Source organism: Theropithecus gelada, chromosome 11, assembly GCF_003255815.1.
Source record: "Theropithecus gelada isolate Dixy chromosome 11, Tgel_1.0, whole genome shotgun sequence".
Classification (NCBI taxonomy): domain Eukaryota; kingdom Metazoa; phylum Chordata; class Mammalia; order Primates; family Cercopithecidae; genus Theropithecus; species Theropithecus gelada.
This window is the reverse complement of record NC_037679.1, coordinates 92,785,985-92,808,602: the sequence shown is the minus strand read 5'-3', so window position 1 is coordinate 92,808,602 and position 22,618 is coordinate 92,785,985. Positions and strand designations below refer to the sequence as shown.

The 22,618-nt window shown below is 54.7% G+C and overlaps 2 protein-coding genes across 7 annotated transcripts in view; both read right to left on the bottom strand.

Annotated features, from left to right (window-relative positions):
- Positions 1–1,730, bottom strand: part of FBXL18 (F-box and leucine rich repeat protein 18) — a 66,852-nt gene extending 65,122 nt beyond the window's left edge. Inside the window, exon 1 of one of the 2 annotated variants that reach the window (XM_025403574.1) lies at positions 1,593–1,730. In XM_025403574.1, coding sequence (XP_025259359.1) covers positions 1,593–1,610 — 18 coding nt within the window. In that variant the 5' untranslated portion in view covers positions 1,611–1,730. The remainder of the gene's footprint in view (positions 1–1,592) is intronic. The other variant, XM_025403573.1, reaches the window with a different exon arrangement.
- A 12,620-nt stretch (positions 1,731–14,350) lies between these two features.
- ACTB (actin beta) lies at positions 14,351–18,063 on the bottom strand. 5 transcript variants are annotated; one of them, XM_025401585.1, is made up of 7 exons: positions 17,718–17,791; positions 16,765–16,854; positions 16,726–16,732; positions 16,352–16,591; positions 15,469–15,907; positions 15,193–15,374; positions 14,351–15,076 (listed from the first exon to the last, which is right to left on the bottom strand). In XM_025401585.1, exons 2-7 carry the CDS (start codon positions 16,842–16,844, stop codon positions 14,933–14,935), a joined length of 1,092 nt encoding a protein of 363 aa, XP_025257370.1. In that variant the 5' UTR covers positions 16,845–16,854; positions 17,718–17,791; the 3' UTR covers positions 14,351–14,932. The 5 variants fall into 5 exon arrangements, with proteins under 5 accessions (XP_025257370.1, XP_025257369.1, XP_025257371.1 ...); XM_025401584.1 differs by having other exon boundaries at positions 16,726–16,854; positions 17,718–18,063; XM_025401586.1 differs by having other exon boundaries at positions 16,726–16,923; positions 17,718–17,788.
- Positions 18,064–22,618: the final 4,555 nt, after the last annotated feature.

The following is a 22,618-nucleotide window of genomic DNA, read 5'->3' as shown; positions in this document are numbered from 1 at the left end:
GTCTCTACTAAAAAAACACAAAAAATTAGCTGGGCGTGGTGGCGGGTGCCTGTAGTCCCAGCTACGCGGGAGGCTGAGGCACGAGAATGGCGTGAACCCGGGAGGTAGAGCTTGCAGTGAGCCGAGATTGCGCCACTGCACGACAGCCTAGGAAACAGAGCAAGACTCCGTCTCAAAAAAAAAAGAAAGAAAGAAAAAGAAAAAGAGGCACTGAACCATGTGAAGTGCTACTGGAACAAACAAACAAAAAAAAGCAGAGCCCAGCTGGGTGCAGTGACTCATGCCTGTAATCCCAACAGTTTGGGAGGCCAAGGTGGGTGGATTACCTGAGGTCAGGAGTTTGAGACAAGCCTGGCCAACATGGCAAAACCCCGTCTCCACTAAAAATACAAAAATTAGCCAGGTGTTGTGATGCACGCTTGTAGTCCCAGCTACTTGGGAGGCTGAGACAAGAGAATCACTTGAGCCGGGGAGGCGGAGGTTGCAGATCGCACCTCTGCACTCCAGCCTGCCTGGGCGACAGAGTGAGACTCTGTCTCAAAAACAAAAAACAAACAAACAACAAAAGGAACAGAGGGTCCTTTGAGCTGGAATTCTGTAAGACCAAGGTACCAGGACCCTCCTTCCCTAACCCCAAGCACGCACAGCTAACTGGAATCTTCATTTCAATCTTATCAATCTGCAGTTGGGCCACATACCGTTCCGTGTCAATGAAGAAGCCACTGGGGTCATTTATAGGCCAAATTCACTTCAAATGAAGAGGGGCGATGAGCACAGCGAACCCCAGCCATCTCCACAGACCCCTGCCCCATCACTCTGAGGAAGACACTTGAGCCTCTCACTCCTGCTCCCTAGAACCCAGGCAAGCTCCTAAATCTGTGAAGTGCACCCAACGATCTGAGTCCTGAAAAGTGACAGATACCAACCTAGGTGCCCATACAGATAGGCAGGAAGCATCACGGGGAAGCCACTAGTCAGAGTCTAGAGTCCCCGCTACACCCCTGTCTGCAGAGACAATACCTTGCACCACATTACAGGGGCGCGGCGGGCTTCTCCATCGGACCCAGATTTGGGGAGTGTTGGGAAAGAATTCCAGGGTACGTCGTAAGTCCCCCAGATGAAATGGCTTTTCCTCCATCACCCGCCCCCCACGTCATTCAGCAAGCAGGCTCCAGAGAGAAGTGGGTTGGGGCTGAAACTGAGCATCCAGAGATAGAAGATGGAGTAGGACGTTGGCACGGAGGGGGAATGTCCCAGGGCTGCAGGGGCCCAGCCAAGGAAACGGGGCACTGAGAAAGGGGCCTCGGAGAAGCCTGGACCCTCAGGGGACGGAGAGACGGGGGCAACTCTGGCATCAGGAATGGACGAGCGAAAGGGGAGACAGCTTGTGCCTTCCGAGGCAGGGCAGGAGTCTTAGGGACAGGATGCGGGAAAGACGAGAGCAGGGGTAAGGCCAGGGTCGGGATGGGAAGGACGGGCGGGGTAGGGGTCGGGATAGAAAGGATGCAAGGGAACCCGGGTCGGGATGGAAGAACCCAGGGGGACCGAGGCCGCCAAAGCAGAAGCAGAGCGGAGACAGGCGCGGACAGTACCTCTCCGGAGCTGGCCATGTCGCTGGCGGGGCCGAGCCGCGGCAGCGGGAGCCGCAACCCCGGGGCCTCCCACCTGCCGGGATAGGGATGCTCGAAGCCGGCGCGTCCACGGCTCAACCGAGACCCCGCAGGGAGCGGGCTCTCGTCACTTCCGGCGCCCGCCGACACGCACTTCCGTTCGCCCGCAGGCGGGCCGCAGGCGGCCGCCATGTTGGATGTGGCTCCACCCGAGGAGCTGCTGGAGCGCAAGGGAGGCAGGAAGGGCTCCAGGGGCCTCTGCCTCTTTTCTGAGCTCGTTCTTAGACCCCCCTCTGCCGTCTGCACGCTCTTTTCCAGCCACCCGGCCTCCCGATGCCGGCCTAGCGCGTTCCCCCCGGCAGGCTTTTGCATTTGCCCTTCCCACTGTCTTTCGTGTGCAAAAGCAACAGGTCCTGAGCACACCTCATGGAATAGCGTCGCCTCCTCTCTACCTTCACATACACCCCGAAACTTCCTTCTCATCCTATGTGTTTCTCCATAGAGTTTTGCACCATCTGACCGACTGTATCTTTTTTTTTTTTTTTTGGTCCTCCTCTAATAAACTGTAAGCAGGGACAGGATTTCCCAATACCTGAAACTGTCCCTGGAATGTGATAGACACTGACAATACATATTTGCTAAGTAAATATGAATGTATGCGCCCTCACACTTAAGCGTTTGCGTTTTAAAATAATTAGACCCGGCCGGGCTTGGTGGCTTATGCCGGTAACCCCAGCACTTTGGGAGGCCGAGACGGACGGATCGCCTGAGGTCAGGAGTTTGAGACCAGCCCAGCCAACATGGCGAAACCCGTCTCTACTAAAAATACAAAAATTAGCTGGGCGTGGTGGCACACGCCTGTAATCCCAGCTATTCGGGAGGCTGAGGCAGGAGAATCGCTGGAACCTGGGAGATGGAGGTTGCAGTAGCAGACATCTTGCCACTGCACTCCAGATTGAGCAACAGAGTGAGAGTGTCTCAAAATACATACATAACATACGTACATACATACATTCATAGATGCATACATACATACTTAGAGCTGACAGGATGGCTTACGCCTGTAATTCCAGCACTTCAACAGGCCTAAGCGGGAGGATCCCTTGAGGGCAGTCGTTCCAGACCAGCCTGGGCAACACAGCAAGAACCCCCACGCCGTCTATAAAAATTACAAAACATTTTCTGGAGATTGAGGCGGGAGGATCGCTTGAGCCCAGGAGTTCCAGGCTGCAGTGAGCTGAGATTGTGCCACTGCGCTCCAGCCTGGATGACAGAGCAAGACTCTTGTCTCCTCAACAAATAAATAAATAAAAATACTTTACTAATAAAAATCCCTGGGGAAAGTTCATTCTCTGAAATCAAAAGAACTGGGTTTGAGGCCAAGCACAGTGGCTCACGCCTATAATCCTAGCACCTTGGGAGGCTGAGGCAGGAGGATCACTTGAGTCCCATGGGTTTGAGACCAGCGTGGGCAACACAGCAAGACTTCTTTCTACAAAAAAGACGAAGAAAGAAAGAAAAAAAAAAAAAAGCCCAGGCGCAGTGGCTCACGCCTGTAATCCCAGAACTTTGGGAGGCTGAGGCAGGTGAATCACCTGAGGTCAGGAGTTCGAGACCAGCCTGACCAAGAAGGTGAAACCCCGTCTCTACTAAAAAAAAAATACAAAAATTAGCCAGACGTGGTGGTGCACACCTGTAATCCCAGCTAATTATGAGGCTGAGGCAGGAGAATTGCTTGAACCCAGGAGGCGGAGGTTGCAGTGAGCCAAGATGGTACCATTGCACTCCAGCCTGGGCAACAGAGCGAGAATCCATTTCAAAAAAATAAAATATTAATATCATTTAAAAAAAAAAAAACCTGTAATCCCAGCACTTTGGGAGGACGAGGTGGGCAGATCACGAGGTCAGGAGATAGAGACCATCCTGGCTAACACAGTGAAACCCCATCTCCACTAAAAATACAAATAATTAGCTGGGCGTGGTGATGGGCACCTATAGTCCCAGCTACTCGGGAGGCTGAGGCAGGAGAATGGTGTGAACTCGGGAGACGGAGCTTGCAGTGAGCTGAGATCCGGCCACTGCACTCCAGCCTGGGCAACAGAGCGAGACTCTGTCTCAAAAAAAAAAAGAAAAAAGAAAAAAGAACTGGGTTTGAATACTGGAACTGACTTCTAGGGTGACCCTAAGCAAGTGTATTCCTTTTCTAGAGCTGGCTTAAGAAAGTGTCACAAAGGGGTAGGGTGAACAGCAGAAATGTCTTCTCTTACAGTTCCAGAGGCCAGAAATTGGAAATAAAGATGACAGTGGATCATGCTGCCTTCAAAGGCTCTAGGAAAGGATCCTCCCTCACTTTTTCCTTTTAATTTTATATTTTTTTAAATAGAGACAGGGTCTTGCTGTGTTACCCAGGCTGGTCTTGAACTCCTGGACTTAAGTGATCCTCCTGCCTCAGCCTCCCAAAGTGCTGGGAGTACAGGTGTGAACCACCATGCTGACCTTTTTCGTAGCTTGGGTGGTTCCCTGCAATCTTTGGAGTCCCTCAGCCTGCAGCTCATTACTCCAACGTCCTCCTCCGTCTTCAGGTGGCCGTCTCCCCACCGTCTCTCTTTGTGTCCTCTACTCATCTTCTAAGGACACCAGTCATGTTGGATTTAAGGGCTCATCTTAATCCAGTATGATTTCTTTTTTTTTTTTGAGACGGAGTCTGGCTCTGTCGCCCAGGCTGGAGTGCAGTGGTGCAATCTCGGCTCACTACAAGCTCCGCCTCCTGGTTGACGCCATTCTCCTGCCTCAGCCTCCCAAGTAGCTGGGACTACAGGCAACAGCCACCACACCCGGCTAAGTTTTTGTATTTTGTTTAGTAGAGACGGGATCTCACCATGTTAGTCAGGATGGTCTTGATCTCCTGACCTTGTGATCCGCCCTCCTCGGCCTCCCAAAGTGTTTGGGATTACAGGCGTGAGCCCTCTGCCCAGCCTGACCTGTTTATTTTCTGTCCTCCGCTAGAACAGTGCTTGGCAGTAGCAGGCCCTTGATCAGTGTTTGCCAAATAAATGATGAATTGAATGAGATAATGCATCTAAGTGTCCAGTGCAGAGGAATGATTCAATCAACGGAAGCTATAACCACTAATACTATTATGAATTCTAGTAAGGAAGGAGTCCCACATTGTATAAGCGTCCCCAAGTCTCAGGAACATTCAACATGAAAACCAATGAGGCCGGGTGCAGTGACTCACACCTGTAATCTCCGCACTTTAGTCTCTACTGAAAATATAAAAATTAGCTGGGTGTGATGGCGGGCACCTGTCATCCCAGCTACTCGGGAGGCTAAGGCATAAGAATCGCTTGAACCCAGGAGGCGGAGGTTGCAGTGAGCCGAGATTACACCACTGCACTCCAGCCTGGGCGACAGAGCGAGACTCCATCTTGAAAAAAAGAAAGAAAGATGGAAACCACTGAATGTTGGGTGCAAAGACCGCAGGGGCAGAGTCGGTGCCAGCGCCTGGCTGCTGTCACTCTCACACAGGCCATTCTGGGATTGGAGAGGCTGGATCTGGGTGACAGTTCCTCACAGAGTCCCCACAGCTCAAGGTGTGAGAGCCCCCTGGAGCACCTGGCTGACTGTGGTGGGCAGTGGGACTCTGAGGCCAGGGCAGAGTACTAGGCCCTGTGAGTTCACTGAGAACCTGGCACAGGGCCTGGAAATGAGGCAGGCTATGGTAGTGGTCTGTGACTGCCCCACTCTCCACTCCTTTCCAATTCATCCACAGTGGGGTCCGAGGCCGGGCACAGCAGCTCCTGCCTGTAATCCCAGCGCTTTGGGAGGCCAAGGTGGGAAGATTACTTGAGTCCAGGAGTTCGAGACCAGCCTGGGCCACATGGTGAAACCCCCTCAAGAGAAAAATTAGCCAGGATGGTTGCACGTGCCACCATCTATCTTTCTTTTCTTTCTTTTTCTTTCGTTTTTTTTTTTTTTGGAGATGGAGTTTCATTCTTGTCTCCCAAGCTGGAGTGCAATGGCATGATCTTAGCTCACTGTAACCTTCACCTCCTGGGTTCAACTAATTCTCCTGCCTCAGCCTCCCAAGTAGCTGGGATTACAGGCACCTGACACCACACCCACCTAATTTTTTTGTATTTTTAGTAGAGACGGGGTTTCGCCATGTTGGTCAGGCTGGTCCCCAACTCCTGACCTCAGGTGATCCAACCGCCTCAGCCTCCTAAAGTGCTGGGATTACAGGTGTAAGCCACTGCACCTGACCGCCATCATCTATCTTTCTTTCGTTTTCTTTTTCTTTATTTTTTTTTTTTGAGATGGAGTCTCACTCTGTCGCCCAGGCTGGAGTACAGTGGCTGGATCTCAGCTCACTGCAAGCTCCGCCTCTTGGGTTTACACCATTCTCCTGCCTCAGCCTCCCGAGTAGCTGGGACTACAGGCGCCTGCCACCATGCTCAGCTAATTGTTTGTATTTTTCGTAGAGACTGGGTTTCACCGTGTTAGCCAGGATGCTCTCGATCTCCTGACCTCGTGATCCACCCGCCTTGGCCTCCCAAAGTGCTGGGATTACAGGTGTGAGCCACCACGCCCGGCCTCTTTCTCTCTTTCTTTTTTTTTTTTTTTTTTTTTGAGACGGAGTCTCGCTCTGTCGCCCAGGCTGGGGTGCAGTGGCCGGATCTCAGCTCACTGCAAGCTCTGCCTCCCGGGTTTACGCCATTCTCCTGCCTCAGCCTCCCGAGTAGCTGGGACTACAGGCGCCCGCCACCACGCCCGGCTAGTTTTTGTTGTATTTTTTAGTAGAGACGGGGTTTCACCGTGTTAGCCAGGATGGTCGCGATCTCCTGACCTTGTGATCCGCCCGTCTCGGCCTCCCAAAGTGCTGGGATTACAGGCTTGAGCCACCACGCCCGGCCTCTCTCTTTCTTAAAAAGAGACAGAGTCCCGCTATGTTGCCCAGACTAGTCTCTAAACTCAAGAATGAATTATCGGCTGGGCGCTGTGGCTCACGCCTGTAATTCCAGCACTTTGGGAGGCCGAGGCAGGTGGATCACGAGGTCAGGAGTTCGAGACCAGCCTGGTCAACATAATGAAACCCTGTCTGCACTAAAAATACAAAAATTAGCCAGGCGTGGTGGCACACACCTATAATCCCAGCTACTCGGCAAGCTGAGGCAGGAGAATTGCTTGAACCCAAGGGGCAGAGGTTGCAGTGAGCCGAGATGGTGACATTGCACACTCCAGCCTGGGTGACAAGGCGAGACTCTGTCTCAAAAAAAAAAAAACAATGAATTGTAATGTAAACTGTGGACTCCGGGTGATACTGTGTCAACACAATTTCATCAGCTGTAACATGTAGCCCTCTGGTAGGGGTGTGGATAGAGGGGGAGGCTGTGGGTGTGTGGGGACAGTGAGTACCTGGGAACTTCCTGCACTCACCATTCAGTTTTGTTGGGAACCTAAAACTACTCTAAAAAATAAAGTCTATCAATTTTTTTGGAACTGTATTTTTGTTTTTAAACTGGAGTTTTGCTCATGTCGCCCAGGGTGGAGTGTTATGGTGCAATCTTAGCTCACTGCAACCTCCGCCTCCCAGGTTCAAGGAATTCTCCAGCCTTGCCTCCTGAGTAGCTGGGATTACAGGCATGTGCTACCACGCCCAGCTAATTTTTTTTTTTTTTTTTTTTTTTTTTTTTTTTTTGAGACGGAGTCTTGCTCTGTCACCCAGGCTGGAGTGCTGTGGCCGGGTCTCAGCTCAATGCAAGCTCCGCCTCCCGGGTTCCCGCCATTCTCCTGCCTCAGCCTCCCGAGTAGCTGGGACTACAGGCGCCCGCCACCTCGCCCGGCTAGTTTTTTGTATGTGTTTAGTAGAGACAGGGTTTCACCGTGTTAGCCAGGATGGTCTCGATCTCCTGACCTCGTGATCCGCCCGTCTCGGCCTCCCAAAGTGCTGGGATTACAGGCTTGAGCCACCGCGCCCGGCCGCCCAGCTAATTTTTGTATTTTGTTTTTCCAAGACAGAGTCTAACTGTCACCCAGGCTGGAGTGCAATGGCGCAATTTTGGCTCACTGAAACCTTCACCTCCCAGGTTCAAGTGATTCTCCTGCCTCAGCCTCCCAACTAGTTGGGATTATAGGCAACTGTCACCATGCCCAGCTAATTTTTGTATTTTTAGTAGGAACAGGGTTTCGCCATTTGGCCAAGCTGCTCTTGAACTCCTGACCTCAAGTGATCCACCTGTCTCAGCCTCCCAAAGTGCTGGGATTAAAGGTGTGAGTCACCGGGCCAGGCTTGAACTGCATATCTGGCCTTCTCACTCATGGGGATCCTCCCACTCATACCTAATGGCCTCAGGGTCGTTGCATGAGCTACTTGCCTTGTTGAGTGGCCCTCACCCCACCTCCGGCTAATTTCTCTTTTTTACTTTTTTTTTTTTTTGAGACGGAGTCTCGCTCTGTCGCCCAGGCTGGAGTGCAGTGGTGCCATCTCAGCTCACTGCGAGCTCCACCTCCCGGGTTCACGCCATTCTCCCACCTCAGCCTCCCGAGTAGCTGGGACTACAGGCGCCCGCCACCACGCCCGGCTAATTTTTTGTATTTTTAGTAGGCACGGGGTTTCACTGTGTTAGCCAGGATGGTCTCAATCTCCTGACCTCATGATCCACCCGCCTCGGCCTCCCAAAGTGCTGGGATTACAGACGTGAGCCACCGCGCCCGGCCAAGGCTAATTTCTCTTCATCTTCCTCACATCCCTTCTGCAGAAGCCGTACCCTTCCCTAGACCATGTCACCATTCCGTCGCATCCTCTGCCATTGTCCTTCGGAATATTCCTAGATGGCATTTATCACTGTGGATAGTTATCACCATTCAGCGTTTTGGCTAAGATCAAGTGTACCATCACCGTGAGTAATTAAATATGCATTTTTAATTAATTAAATATTTAAGTAATGAAATAGCCATATTTGATTAAATATTTGCATTTAATTACAGGTGGCTCATACCTGTAATCCCAGTACTTTGGAAGGTGGAGGCAGGAGGATTGCTTGAGGCCAGGAGTTTCAGACCAGCCCAGGCAATATAGCGAGACCTCCATCTCTACAAAAAAAATTTTTTTTTTTTTTTTTGAGACGAAGTCTCACTCTCTCGCTCAGGCTGGAGTGCAGTGGCCGGATCTCAGCTCACTGCAAGCTCTGCCTCCCAGGTTTATGCCATTCTCCTGCCTCAGCCTCCCGAGTAGCTGGGACTACAGACGCCCGCTACCTCACCCGGCTAGTTTTTTGTATTTTTTAGTAGAGTTGGGGTTTCACTGTGTTAGCCAGGATGGTCTCGATCTCCTGACCTTGTGATCCACCCGTCTCGGCCTCCCAAAGTGCTGGGATTACAGGCTTGAGCCACCGCGCCCGGCCAAAAAATTTTAAAAAATTAGCCAGGTAAGGCCAGGCGCGGTGGCTCATGCCTGTAATCCCAGCACTTTAGGAGGCCGAGGTGGGCTTATCATGAGTCCAGGAGATAGAGACCATCTTGGCTAACACGGTAAAACCCCGTCTCTACTAAAAATACAAAAAAATTATCCAGGTGTGGTGGCAGGCACCTGTAGTCCCAGCTGTTCAGGAGACTGAAGCAGGAGAATGGCGTGAACCCAGGAGGTGAAGCTTGCAGTGAGCCGACATCGTGCCACTGCACTCCAGCCTGGGCGACAGAGCAAGACTCTGTCTCAGAAAAAAAAAAAAAAAAAAGGAAAGCGTTGGCCAGGTGCACTGGCTTATGCTGGTAATCCCACCCCTCTAGGAGACCAACAGATGAAAGGATCGCTTGAGGCCAGGAGTTCAAGGCTGCAGTGAGCGACGATCACACCAATGCACTAAGCCTGGGCAACAGAACGAGATCCCATCTCTAAAAATAAAAATAAAATAGCTGGGCACAGTGGCTCACGCCTGTAATCCCAGAACTTTGGGAGGCCGAGGCGGGTGGATCACCTGAGGTTAGTAGTTCAAGACCAGCCTGGGCAACATGGTGAAACCCCATCTCTACTAAAAGTACAAAAAAAAATTAGCTGGGCGTGGTGACGGTGCCTGTAGTCCTAGCTACGAGGGAGGATGAGACAGGAGAATTGCTTAAACCTCAGAGGCAGAGGTTGCAGTGAGCCAAGATCACACCACCGCACTCCTGCCTGGGCGACAGAGCGAGACTCTGTCTCAAAAAAATGACAAGAAGAATAAAATAAAAGAAAAGGACTGACGCAGTGCACCTGCTACAGTCACCCCTCCAGTTGTTACTGATATGCCCATTTCTCAAATGGCGACATGGGCAGTGATGTGACTTCCCAAAGCCACATAGACAACGTGTCTGACATTCAACCAATGCTCCATTCTGTCTTGGAGGTTGTATCTCCTCTTTGGGCCTCTGTAACCAATCAATCCATGCCTCTGAGACGCACACGCCACACCACCTCCCCAGGGGACTCCTCTGGCCTCCGGAGGCAGCTCAAGCATTCTTCCTCCAGGAAGCCCTCTGGGGAAGCCTACTCAAGAGTGATGGCTCAATTAGCCAGGCACGGTGGTACACATCTGTAGTCCCAGCTACATGGGAGGCCGAGGCGGGAGTATTGCATGAGTCCAGGAGTTGGAGGTTACAGTGAACTATGATCACAGCACTGCACTCCAGCCTGGGTGACAGACTGAGACTCTGATTGTAAAAAATGAAATAGGCTGGACGTGATCGCTCATGCCTGCAAACCCAGCACTTCGGGGAGCCAAGGCAAGTGGATGACTTGAGGCCAGGAGTTCACAACCAGCCTGGGCAATATAGCAAGACCCCATCTCAACAAAAAATAAAACAAGAAAAGAAAAAGAGTGACAGCTCTTCTCTCCCTGTCTCTCCCTACCCCCAAGTCTGCCCATGTTCAATGATCTTTTGCCCTTTTTTTTTTTTTAAAATGGAGTCTCGCACTGTTGCCCAGGCTAGAGTGCAGTGGTGCGATCTCAGCTCACTGCAACCTCCACCTCCCAAGTTCAAGTGATTCTTCCGCCTCAGCCTTCTGAGTAGCTGGGATTACAGGTGCGTGCCACCATGCCCAGAAAATTTTCTGTATTTTCAGTAGAGATGGGGTTTCACTATGTTAGCCAGGCTGGTCTCGACTCCTGACCTCACATGATCCGACTGCCTTGGTCTCCCAAAGTGCTGGGATGACAGGCATGAGACACTGCACCTGGCTCCTTTGCTGTTTCCACGGGGGGATGGAGTCTCACTCTGTCTCCCAGGCTGGAGTGCGGTGGCGCAATCTTGGCTTGCTGTAACCTCTGCCTCCCAGATTCAAGTGATTCTTCTGCCTCAGCTTCCCGAGTAGCTGGGATTACAGGTGCACGCCACCCTGCCCGGCTAATTTTTGTATTTTTAGTAGAGATGAGGTTTCACTGTGTTGGTCAGGCTGGTCTCCCTTTGCTTTTTAAAATCTGTATTTCTGGCCCTCTTCCTTTCTTTTGGAGTAGGTGGCGGCAGCAGAGGCTTGTGCAGCCATGCCCAAAATTAAGGCTGGGACTTTCTTGAAAAGGAACAGGAGCTGCTGAAGTCGCTGGTCAACCTATGGGTGAAGCTGTCCCAGCTGTGCGTCACCAATGTCAGCAGCCTCCAGTCTTTTTGTCACCAGGGACCAGTTTCGTGGAAGATAATTTTTCCATGAATGGGGGCGGGGGGATGGTTTTTGGATGATTCAAGCACATTATGCTTATTGCACTCTCTACCTACCATTATTACGTTGTAGTATATGGTCAACTAATTCCACAATTCAACATGATATTGAATCACTGAGAGCCCTGAGCTTCTTTCCCTGCAACTAGATAGTCCCATCTCGGGGTGATGGAAGACAGTGACAGGTCATCAGGCATTGGATGCTCATAAGGAGTGCACAGCCGCCGGGCGTGGTGGCTCACACCTGTAATCCCAGCATTTTGGGAGGCCAAGGAGGTGGATCACCTGAGGTCAGGAGTTTAAGACCAGCGTGGTCAACATGGCGAAACCCTGTCTCTGTGAAAAATACAAAAACTAACCAGGGGTTGTGGCACATGCCTGTAATCCCAGCTACTCAGGAGACTGAGGCAGAAGAATTGCTTGAACCCAGGAGGCAAAGGTTGCAATGAGCCAAGATCACGCCACTGCGGCCGGGCGCGGTGGCTCAAGCCTGTAATCCCAGCACTTTGGGAGGCCGAGACGGGCGGATCACGAGGTCAGAAGATCGAGACCATGCTGGCTAACACGGTGAAACCCCGTCTCTACTAAAAAATACAAAAAATTAGCCGGGCGAGGTGGCGGGCGCCTGTGGTCCCAGCTACTCGGGAGGCTGAGGCGGGAGAATGGCGTGAACCCAGGAGGCGGAGCTTGCAGTGAGCTGAGATCCGGCCACTGCACTCCAGCCTGGGCGACAGAGCGAGACTCCGAAAAAAAAAAAAAAAAAGAAAAAAGAAAAAGAAAAAAATTGAGACAAGATCTCACTATGCTGCCTAGGCTGCATTTGGGCTCAAATGACCCACCTGCCTCAGTCTCCCAAAGTGCTGCGATTACAGGTGCGAGCCACCACGCCTGCCTGGTCTATTTTAGTTTTTAGAGTCAGGGTCTTGTTCTGTCACCCAGGCTGCAGTGCAGTGGTGCAATCATAGCTCACTGCAGCCTTGAGCTGCTGGGCTCAAGCGATCCTCCCACCTCAGCTTCCCAAAGTGCTGGGATTACAGGCATGCGTCATCACGGCAGGCCCAATTAGGTAAGTTTTGAAGTATGTCTACACCCGGGAGACCACCACCACAATGACATAATGAACATCACCTGATGCTCGTGTTCATCAAAGCCTCTGCTCTTTCTTCCCATGATCACAGCATGTCATTGTACATTCATTTGCCTTCGTGCTTGTGATGTCTTCCCCATTAAACTGGGTGCCTGGTGAGAACAGGGAACACATCTGGTTGGTTCTCCTCTATACCTGCAGTACCTGGCACAAACAGTGATTGGATGGATGGACGAATAAGCGAATGAAAGAAGTCCTCATTTCCAGACTGACAGCTCCTCCAGGGCAGGGTCCTTGCCCAGGTCATCTCAGCAGCCTCGGGCCCGCCATATAGTGGTCACTCAATGAATGGGTGCTTAAGTGGCCCAAGGTGGCCCAGGGCTCACCACTGCAGAAATCAGACCAAAAGAGCTGGAACTGCCCAAGACAGTCCTTCAGGGGACCCAGGAGGAAGGGGACCACCTTCCTCTCTGCCAGCAGCCACTATACACAGGTGAGGCAGTCCTAGGCCTCCTGGGAGGACCGAATCATTTCCAGAACTGCTATGTACCAGGTGGTGTTTTGGGTAAACGGCATCCCTGCAAGGGATCCTCACCCTTTTCTTCATTCTCTGCTTGTGTCAATCACAGCTTCTAGCAGAGGGAAGGGAGGCCAGGCTTGGTTTCTTCCTGCAAGAGTATTTAACTCAGGGCCCTGCAGAACAATGAGAATCTGACCTGCAACTAGCTGGGCATGCTGGGGCGTGCCTGTGTAGTTTCAGCTATTTGGGAGGCTGAGGCAGGAGAATTGCTCGAGCCCAGAAAGTTGAGGCTGCAGTGAGCCATGGTTGTGCCATTGCACTCCAGCCTGGGCAACACAACACCCCGGCTCAAGAATAAAAAAAGAGGCCGGGCACGGTGGCTCAAGCCTGTAATCCCAGCACTCTGGGAGGCCGAGACGGGTGGATCACGAGGTCAGGAGATCGAGACCATCCTGGCTAACACGGTGAAACCCCGTCTCTACTAAAAAATACAAAAACAAACTAGCCGGGCGAGGTGGCGGGCGCCTGTAGTCCCAGCTACTCGGGAGGCTGAGGCAGGAGAATGGCGTGAACCCGGGAGGCGGAGCTTGCAGTGAGCTGAGATCCGGCCACCACACTCCAGCCTGGGCGACAGAGCGAGACTCCGTCTCAAAAAAAAAAAAGAATAAAAAAAGAATCTGCCTGCAGTGCCAGGCAGGCCCTGCTGTCCAGGAGTCTGGATGTCTCCCTCTGTAGATCACAAAGAAACTGGCCGAGAGGCCACGGGATGGCACCGTCTCCAGTCACAAGGCAGAATCCAGACCTCAGCCCACAGCTAACCAGAGCTGTCTGCAGACCAGATATGGCCCCATGGATCCCCCACCCCAACTGACTGTGATTCCAGGTTCCCCAGTCTGGATGAATAGGCAGGAATCCCAGCCTTTCCTCAGCCTATGGGAGCCTGGGCCAGGCTGACCCTCAAAGGTGACCCTGACAGCCACCACTCCATATGGTGAAGGCAAAGGTGTGGCAGCTACGAACACCCACTACACCCCCAATCAAGGGAACACCATGCTAAAAGTTGACCCTCAGCGAGTTCCACTCCCAGGAAATCCAGGTACCAACCAACCCCAATGAGGAATGGCACCTGGGCCACCAGACACCCCAAAACAGCGTTTTCCACCTCAAACCATTTCCACCTCAAGCATATGCACTGAGCACCAGAGAAACTAGGGTACCTGGGAATGGGTGGAAGGGCCAGGCCAGGAACTCCCCAGTAAGCAGAAACAGAGACCTGAATCCTGAATCTTCCCCCACCCTCTAAAGCTGCTGAATGTCAAGGCGGAAGGGACCTTGGCCCACCTCCACTCTCGGTAAGGACAAGTTGGCCCCCACCGCCCCACCCTTCAGGGATCACCCTCCGCTGCCCACAACCCAGTCACGCCACAAAGTCACTCTTGGCCTCATTTGTAAGGTGTGCACTTTTATTCAACTGGTCTCAAGTCAGTGTACAGGTAAGCCCTGGCTGCCTCCACCCACTCCCAGGGAGACCAAAAGCCTTCAGACATCTCAAGTTGGGGGACAAAAAGGGGGGGCATGAAGGCTCATTATTCAAAATAAAACAAAATAAAAAAGTATTAAGGCGAAGATTAAAAAAATTTTGCATTACATAATTTACACGAAAGCAATGCTATCACCTCCCCTGTGTGGACTCGGGAGAGGACTGGGCCATTCTCCTTAGAGAGAAGTGGGGTGGCTTTTAGGAGGGCAAGGGACTTCCTGTAACAATGCATCTCATATTTGGAATGACTATTAAAAAAAAGAACAATGTACAATCAAAGTCCTCGGCCACATTGTAGAACTTTGGGGGATGCTCGCTCCAACCGACTGCTGTCACCTTCACCGTTCCAGTTTTTAAATCCTGAGTCAAGCCAAAAAAAAAACCAAAACAAAACAAAAAAAAACAAATAAAGCCATGCCAATCTCATCTTGTTTTCTGCGCAAGTTAGGTTTTGTCAAGAAAGGGTGTAACGCAACTAAGTCACAGTCCGCCTAGAAGCATTTGCGGTGGACGATGGAAGGGCCAGACTCGTCATACTCCTGCTTGCTGATCCACATCTGCTGGAAGGTGGACAGCGAGGCCAGGATGGAGCCGCCGATCCACACAGAGTACTTGCGCTCAGGAGGAGCAATGATCTGAGGAGGTAAGGGAACAAACAGGCAGTGAGAACCCCGGATGTGACAGCTCCCCACACACCACAGGGCCCCACGGCCCACCTGCCCAGGTCAGCTCAGGGTGGAAGGACACCCACCTTGATCTTCATCGTGCTGGGCGCCAGGGCAGTAATCTCCTTCTGCATCCTGTCAGCAATGCCAGGGTACATGGTGGTGCCACCAGACAGCACTGTGTTGGCGTACAGGTCTTTACGGATGTCCACGTCACACTTCATGATGGAGTTGAAGGTAGTTTCGTGGATGCCACAGGACTCCATGCCTGAGGAGGAAATGAGGGCGGACTTAGCTTCCACAGCACAGCCCCAAGGGTGACCCTCAGGTCAGGCAGGGCCGGGAGGCGGGTGTCCACTCACCCAGGAAGGAAGGTTGGAAGAGAGCCTCAGGGCAGCGGAACCGCTCGTTGCCAATGGTGATGACCTGGCCATCGGGCAGCTCGTAGCTCTTCTCCAGGGAGGAGCTGGAAGCCGCCGTGGCCATCTCCTGCTCGAAGTCCAGGGCGACATAGCACAGCTTCTCCTTAATGTCACGCACGATTTCCCGCTCGGCCGTGGTGGTGAAGCTGTAGCCGCGCTCAGTGAGGATCTTCATGAGGTAGTCAGTCAGGTCCCGGCCAGCCAGGTCCAGACGCAGGATGGCATGGGGGAGGGCATACCCCTCGTAGATGGGCACAGTGTGGGTGACCCCGTCACCGGAGTCCATCACGATGCCAGTGGTACGGCCAGAGGCGTACAGGGACAGCACAGCCTGGATGGCCACGTACATGGCTGGGGTGTTGAAAGTCTCAAACATTATCTGTAAGGAAGAAATGCACCATGTCACACTCAGGAAGCTACTGGGACAGCCAGGCCAGATGGGGGACATGCAGGAAGTGCAAAGAACACTGCTAAGTGTGCTGGGATCTTGGGATGGGGATTCTGTTCAGACCTACTGTGCACCTACTGAATACACACTCCAAGGCCGCTTTACACCAGCCTCATGGGCTTGTCACACGAGCCAGTGTTAGTACCTACACCCACAGCACTGTCTGTTTTAGACACCTAGTCAGAGAGGCAAACACCAGAAAAAGAGCTCATCTGGGAAAAAGCAAATAGAACCTGCAGAGTTCCAAAGGAGACTCAGGTCAGAGAAGAGAGTCCTACGGAGAACGGCAGAAGAGAGAACCAGTGAGAAAGGGCGCAGCTCCGGGAGACCAGGAAGGAGGGCGGTGGCCACCACAAGAGGTAGCGGGCCACTTACCTGGGTCATCTTCTCGCGGTTGGCCTTGGGGTTCAGGGGGGCCTCGGTCAGCAGCACGGGGTGCTCCTCAGGAGCCACACGCAGCTCATTGTAGAAGGTGTGGTGCCAGATCTTCTCCATGTCGTCCCAGTTGGTGACGATGCCGTGCTCGATGGGGTACTTCAGGGTGAGAATGCCTCTCTTGCTTTGGGCCTCGTCGCCCACATATGAATCCTTCTGACCCATGCCCACCATCACGCCCTAGGAAGAAAAAAACAAGGCGCCCTAAGCACGGGCGCGGCCCCCACCCCAGAAACCGGGAGACCCCCGTGCAGAGAAAGCGCCCTCGCCTCCCGCCCGCTCCCGGGGCCACCCCACCCACCCAGCTCCCCTACCTGGTGCCTGGGGCGCCCCACGATGGAGGGGAAGACGGCCCGGGGTGCATCGTCGCCCGCGAAGCCGGCCTTGCACATGCCGGAGCCGTTGTCGACAACGAGCGCGGCGATATCATCATCCATGGCGAGCTGCGGGAGAGCCGGGCGCGCTGTGAGCCGAGGTGGCCCCCGCCCTGCCCACTTCCGGCGCGCCGAGGCCTTAGGCCGCCAGGGGGCGCAGGCGCGCGCCCAGATTGGGGACAAAGGAAGCCGGGCCGGCCGCGTTATTACCATAAAAGGCAAACACTGGTCGGAGGCGTCCCCACCGCGCGCGGCAGGAAGCCAGGCCCCCACCCCCTCCCAACCGGGAGCCGGCCCCGCCTCCGCTCCGTTCAAATAGCGCCGGGTCGGCGCGCGCGCGCGCGCGCGGCGGCCACACCCTCAGGCGGCCGGCGGCGCGGGCAGGAAGTGCGCGCAAGCGCCCTGGAGCCTCCGCGACCCCACCCCTTCCGGCGGGGCCAGCCCTTGCCCCAGCCCAGGCCGCGGCACCCGGGCCCCAGAACGCACGCGCAGTTAGCGCCTTGAGTCCCAGCGCGCACGCGCAATTAGCGCCGATTCCCAGCGCGCACGCACAGTTAGCGCCCCAAGCCCCAGGACGCACGCGCAATGGCGCCCCAGCCCCCCCACCGAGCCTGGCGGGGGGGCTCCGCCGCGCCCACCCTGCAGTCCCCACTGGCAAGAAGCCGGCTCGGACAAAGACCCCGCCGGCTGCCCCCATCCCGAGAGCGGCACCCCCAGAGCGCGCCTCCCGAGCAGGGCCCCGCGCCTCCAAACTGGAGCGGGGTGTCCCCACATCTCTGGAGGCCCAGGGGCTTCTCCCGCGTCCCCCACTGCAGTCCAGTCCCCACATGCGACCCCCGCTGCGGCGCAGGCGGCTCTGCACAGGCGAAGGGGCCGCGGCCTTAGGCGGCCGAGCCGGGAGCCGCCTACCAGGGTCGGCTGGCCGGGCTTACCTGGCGGCGGGTGTGAACGGGCGGCGGAGCGGCAAAGGCGAGGCTCTGTGCTCGCGGGGCGGACGCGGTCTCGGCGGTGGAGGCGCGTCGCGCCGCCGGGTTTTATAGGGCGCCGCCGCGGCCGCTCGAGCCATAAAAGGCAACTTTCGGAACGGCGCGCGCTGATTGGCCCCGCGCCGCTCACTCACCGGCCTCGCCGCACAGTGCAGCATTTTTTTACCCCCTCTCCCCTCCTTTTGCGAAAAAAAAAAAAGAGCGAGAGCGAGATTGAGGAAGAGGAGGAGGGAGAGTTTTGGCGTTGGCCGCCTTGGGGTGCTGGGCCCGGGGGCTGGGGGCGCGCGCGGTGGCCCCCGCACCCCACGCTGGGCAGTGCCCGGTTCGGCCCCGCATGGCCAGGCCTGTCCCCGGCCTGCCCGTCTCTCGGGCCCCCCACCCACCGCGGGACATTCTAGGTGTGGACGTCTCTTGGGCACTGAGCGCCCAGGTGGGGTGGGCCAGGGTCTGCATGGGTGCCAGGGTCCTGGGTGCTGTGCGCTCCTGCAGAAGGAGCCCTTGGAGGGCATGGAGTGGCCAGGCAGTCACTCCCCCTTGCCGACTTCAGAGCAACTGCCCTGAAAGCAGGTCTCGGGACCTCTGGCTGTCGGGCTCAGCTAGCTAAATGGGCTGGGTGGGTCACTAGGGAGAGACTTGGGCTTGAGAGGTAGAGTGTGGTGTTCGGGGAGTCAGGGGGCTCGCGGCCACTTAGAAGTCGCAGGACCACACTGCCCAGGACAGGGCAGGCGCCAGCGGTCCAGTGGCTTGAGGTGGCCTGTGATGAAAGCTGCAAACCCACCCAGCCACGGCCCTGGGAAGGTGGGCTCTACAGGGCAGGGAAAGTTTCCCCAGGAGCTGCTGCTTCTGAGGGTAACGTGGTCACGCCCAGCCAAGACCAGGCCTGGGGCGTTAGTGGGTGACCCAGGCAGCTCCAGGCACTGCGGGGTGTGGGGGCTGGGTCTACACAGCCTGGGTCTGCGCCCACCGTTCATTGTATGTCTGCTATGCGCAGCCACAGCTGAACTGCCCTCCCAGACCATCTGGAGGCCGCGGGGGGACTCTGGGGACCAAGACTCCATGTGCCAGAGAGGATTGGGGGCGGGGCGGGGTAGGAGCTCAAAGCCAGCCTGGGAAGACCCTCTCCTTGTCACCCTTTCTTGCCTCGGGTCTGTCCACTCAGTAGCACACAAGACCCGGGTGGCTAGGGTCGTTCTGCTCTGGGAATCAGAGACTGTATGTACCCAGCTGGTGGACATGCAGTGATCAGTGGCTCAGTGGCGTGGGACCACAGAGGGGCATTCAGCTCAAAGCTCAACCTAGAGGAACATGCCCTTCTCCTCCTCCCCCTCCTTGGAGGTGGTGACAAGAAGCTGGATTTTTACACAAAAATAGGAAGGGTGGTGAGGTGGGGGCACGTCAGGCCTTCAGGGGGCTTTGCAGCACGTAGTAGGTGTTCATTGAGTGTGTGTTGCAACAGGCAAAGATGAGTCCATATAAGGACGTGGAACCTGTGGCCTTGTTCCAGTTCACGGTACAAGGCTGTGCTCAGTCAGTGGGACCCACTCCTCCCTCGAAGATTGCAGAGGCCACAGCCTGGTGGGAAAGATGACCACCACCCAGCACACAGTGGCAGACACAGGTTCACAGTCCAGAAGGCTTGCTAGGCCTCCTCCATCACCACCCCACGCAAGGGCAAACTTTCCCAGCCTGTATACTCCCTGCCTCCTGGGGATGGGACTGTCCTGTGCCTGGCCTTGTATCTTTCAGCTGCAGGCGTCTTGCCAGCTGCCTCAGGACCTGCCAACCCTACAGTTCACCGGGCCGGCGTTGTGGGGCGATGGGCGGGGGGGACCTTTTTGCTGCCTGTTGATGAGGGCTGGTTCTGGGGGTTCCTCAAAGGTTGAACTGGGTGGAGTGCTGTGGGAGGTGGGGATGGGACCGGATCTGCAGAGCAAGGATGGGAGGCTGTTGGGTGGGCGGCTCCAGGCAACAAGGTAGGGTGCAGAGCAGACCTGATCCCCAGGCAGGACCTGTGCTGCCACTGGGCCTCTACTCAGCTGGCCAAGAGACAGGAGCTCCAGCCCCACCCCACCCCAGGCTGCAGCCTTCCTGGCCTGTCCTCCTGGCTTGTGGTTCCCTCTGTCTGCAGCGGCCACTTCTTGGTGCTCTCCTATGCACCCTTCAAGTCCCATCCCAGAAAGTCCGTCTTTAGGGAAACCTTTTAGCCTCTGCAACCATGCCTTCCTCCCTACCTCAGACCAAGGCTTGCAGCTGGCATTTAGAACTGGGCCTCACCCACCAGGCTGTGAGCCCTCCCAGGGTCTCCATCACCCCCACTCCTTCCCACCACACCCACCCCAGGGCTCCTCGCTGTTGAATGAGTGACTGCCTGGATGTCCTCAGATGGCAGGTTGGAGGTGGCCAAGCAGCCTGGGGTGAGGGGCAGGGAGGAGCTGAAGAGAGAAAGCAAGCAGCGGAGCAGGAAAAGAGGAAGTAGAACTGGCTGGCCAGGGGGCGGGCTGAGCAGGGGAGAAGTGAACAGGTTCTCTTCTGCGCTTGGGAACTTTGCCCTGGAAGGGAGTTTTCGGAGCTGTCACTTGGGTATGCACGCATTCCCCAGAGAACCCTCGGTTGAACTCAGCCAAGGGGACTCCACCTGCCTGGCTGGGGCTTTTGTTTTTTCCCCTCCAAGCCTTTGCTTTGTTGACGCCCCCACCCTGCAAGGCCTCCAGGCAACCGACTCTTACAGCCCAGACCCAGGGACCCCTCCTTGGCCCTCCCGCAAAACCACCGCCCAGCCACCTTGCCCTGGGCACTGAAGCCCCCTCCCTACCCTGCCAAGAGGGAATCCAGCCTCCTTTTTATTACTTTTTTTTTTTTTTTTGATACCAGGTCTTGCTCTGATGCCCAGGCTGGAGTGCGGTCACAGCTCACTGCAGCCTCGACCTCCTGGGCTCAAAGCCCTCACAAGTAGCTGGGACTGTAGGCACACACTTCCGTGCCTGGCTAATTTTTAAATTATCTGTAGAGGTCGGGCTTCTCACCATGTTGCCTGGGCTGGTCTCCAGCTCCTGGGGACTCAAGTGATCCTCCCACCTCAGCCTCCCAAAGTCCTGGGATTACAGGCATGAGCCACCATGCCCGTCCTCAAGCTCCATTTTTTAGACGAAGGAACTGAGACAAAGCTTCCCTCCTAGACTTGAGTTAGCTCCAGGAGGATGGGCACAGTTCAGCACCCTGAACACAGTAGGTGCTTATGAGAGGATAATGAATGAGTGAGTGAATGATTGAGGGGGTGCAACATTCCAGGAGACACACCCCCATTCACAGACTAGGAAACTGAGTCAGGACTGGTGAAGTGCTCAAGTCCCCAAATGTGGTGGGAAGGACTCTGGGCTCAGGGCCCCAGAGGTGGCAGCCCCGCCTCCTGTCTCACACTGCCCCTGCCTAGTAAAGTGTCCCCTGGAATGTCCCCAAGGCCCAAGTCCAAAGGCTGTTTGAAAGTCTGAATTCCTGGGCCCCACCTCCCTCCTCAGCATTTATCACCTGAGGCCCAGAGAGGACACCATCAGCCTGTGGTCACACAGCAACAGCTGGGGGCCCTCTGGCTGGGGTGTGATGGTTTATACCTGTAATCCCAGCATTTTGGGAGGCCAAAGAGGGAGGATCGCTTGAGCCCAGGAGTTGGAGACCAGCTTGGGCAACATGGGAGATCCGACCTCTACAAAATTAGCTGGGTGTTGTGGCACATGCCTGTACTCCCAGCTAATTGGGAGGCTGGGGCAGGAGGATTGCTTGAGCTTGGAAGGTCAAGGCTATAGTGAACTATGATGAGGTCACTGCATTCCAGCTTGGGTGACAGAGGAAGACTCTGTCTCAAAAAAAAAAAAAGGAAATTTAAATTTAAAAATTGGGTGCTCTAGGCCAGGCGTGGTGGCTCACGCCTGTAATCCCAGCACTTTGGGAGGCCGAGGCGGGTGGATCACCTGAGGTCAGGAATTCAAGACCAGCCTGGCCAACATGATGAAACCTTGTCTCTACTAAAAATACAAAATATTAGCTGGGTGTAGTGGCGCATGCCTGTAATCCCAGCTACTCAGGAGGCTGAGGCAGGAGAATCACTTGAACCCGGGAGGCAGAGGTTGCAGTGAGCCAAGATTGCACCATTGCACTCCAGCCTAGGCAACCAGAGCAAAACTCCGAATCAAAAAATAAAAATAAAAATAAAAAAGAAGTTGGGTGCTCCAGCTTTTATTCATTTAAAAATAAAATAGCTGGGCACAGTGGCTCACACCTGTAATCCCAGCATTTTGGGAGGCTGAGGCAGGAGGATGTCTTAAGTCCAGGAGTTCAAGACCAATCTGAGCAGCATGGTGAAACCCTGTTTCTACCAAAAAATAAGACAAAAATTAGCTGGGCGTGGTGGCATGTGCCTGTAGTCACAGCTATTGGGGAGGCTAGGGTGGGAGAATTGCCTGAGCCCCAGAGGTTGAGGCTGCAGTGAACCAAGATCATACCACTGCACTCCAGCCTGGATGACAGAGACCCCGTCTCAAAAAAAAAAAAAAGTAAAATAAAGCCGGGCGCGGTGGCTCAAGCCTGTAATCCCAGCACTTTGGGAGGCCGAGACGGGCGGATCACGAGGTCAGGAGATCAAGACCATCCTGGCTAACACGGTGAAACCCCGTCTCTACTAAAAATACAAAAAACTAGCCGGGCGAGGTGGCGGGCGCTTGTAGTCCCAGCTACTCGGGAGGCTGAGGCAGGAGAATGGCGTAAACCCAGGAGGCGGAGCTTGCAGTGAGCTGAGATCTGGCCACTGCACTCCAGCCTGGGCGACAGAGCGAGACTCCGCCTCAAAAAAAAAA

Excerpts from the sequence above, each read along its gene's own strand:
- ACTB (XM_025401582.1), bottom strand. The coding sequence starts at position 16,998 with ATGGTAATAACGCGGCCGGCCCGGCTTCCTTTGTCCCCAATCTGGGCG. Across the intron at positions 15,908-16,351 it reads ACCGCGAGAAGATGACCCAG|ATAATGTTTGAGACTTTCAA; the intron begins GTAAGTGGCCCG and ends TCTTCCTTACAG. Across the intron at positions 15,077-15,192 it reads CCAGCACGATGAAGATCAAG|ATCATTGCTCCTCCTGAGCG; the intron begins GTGGGTGTCCTT and ends TTACCTCCTCAG.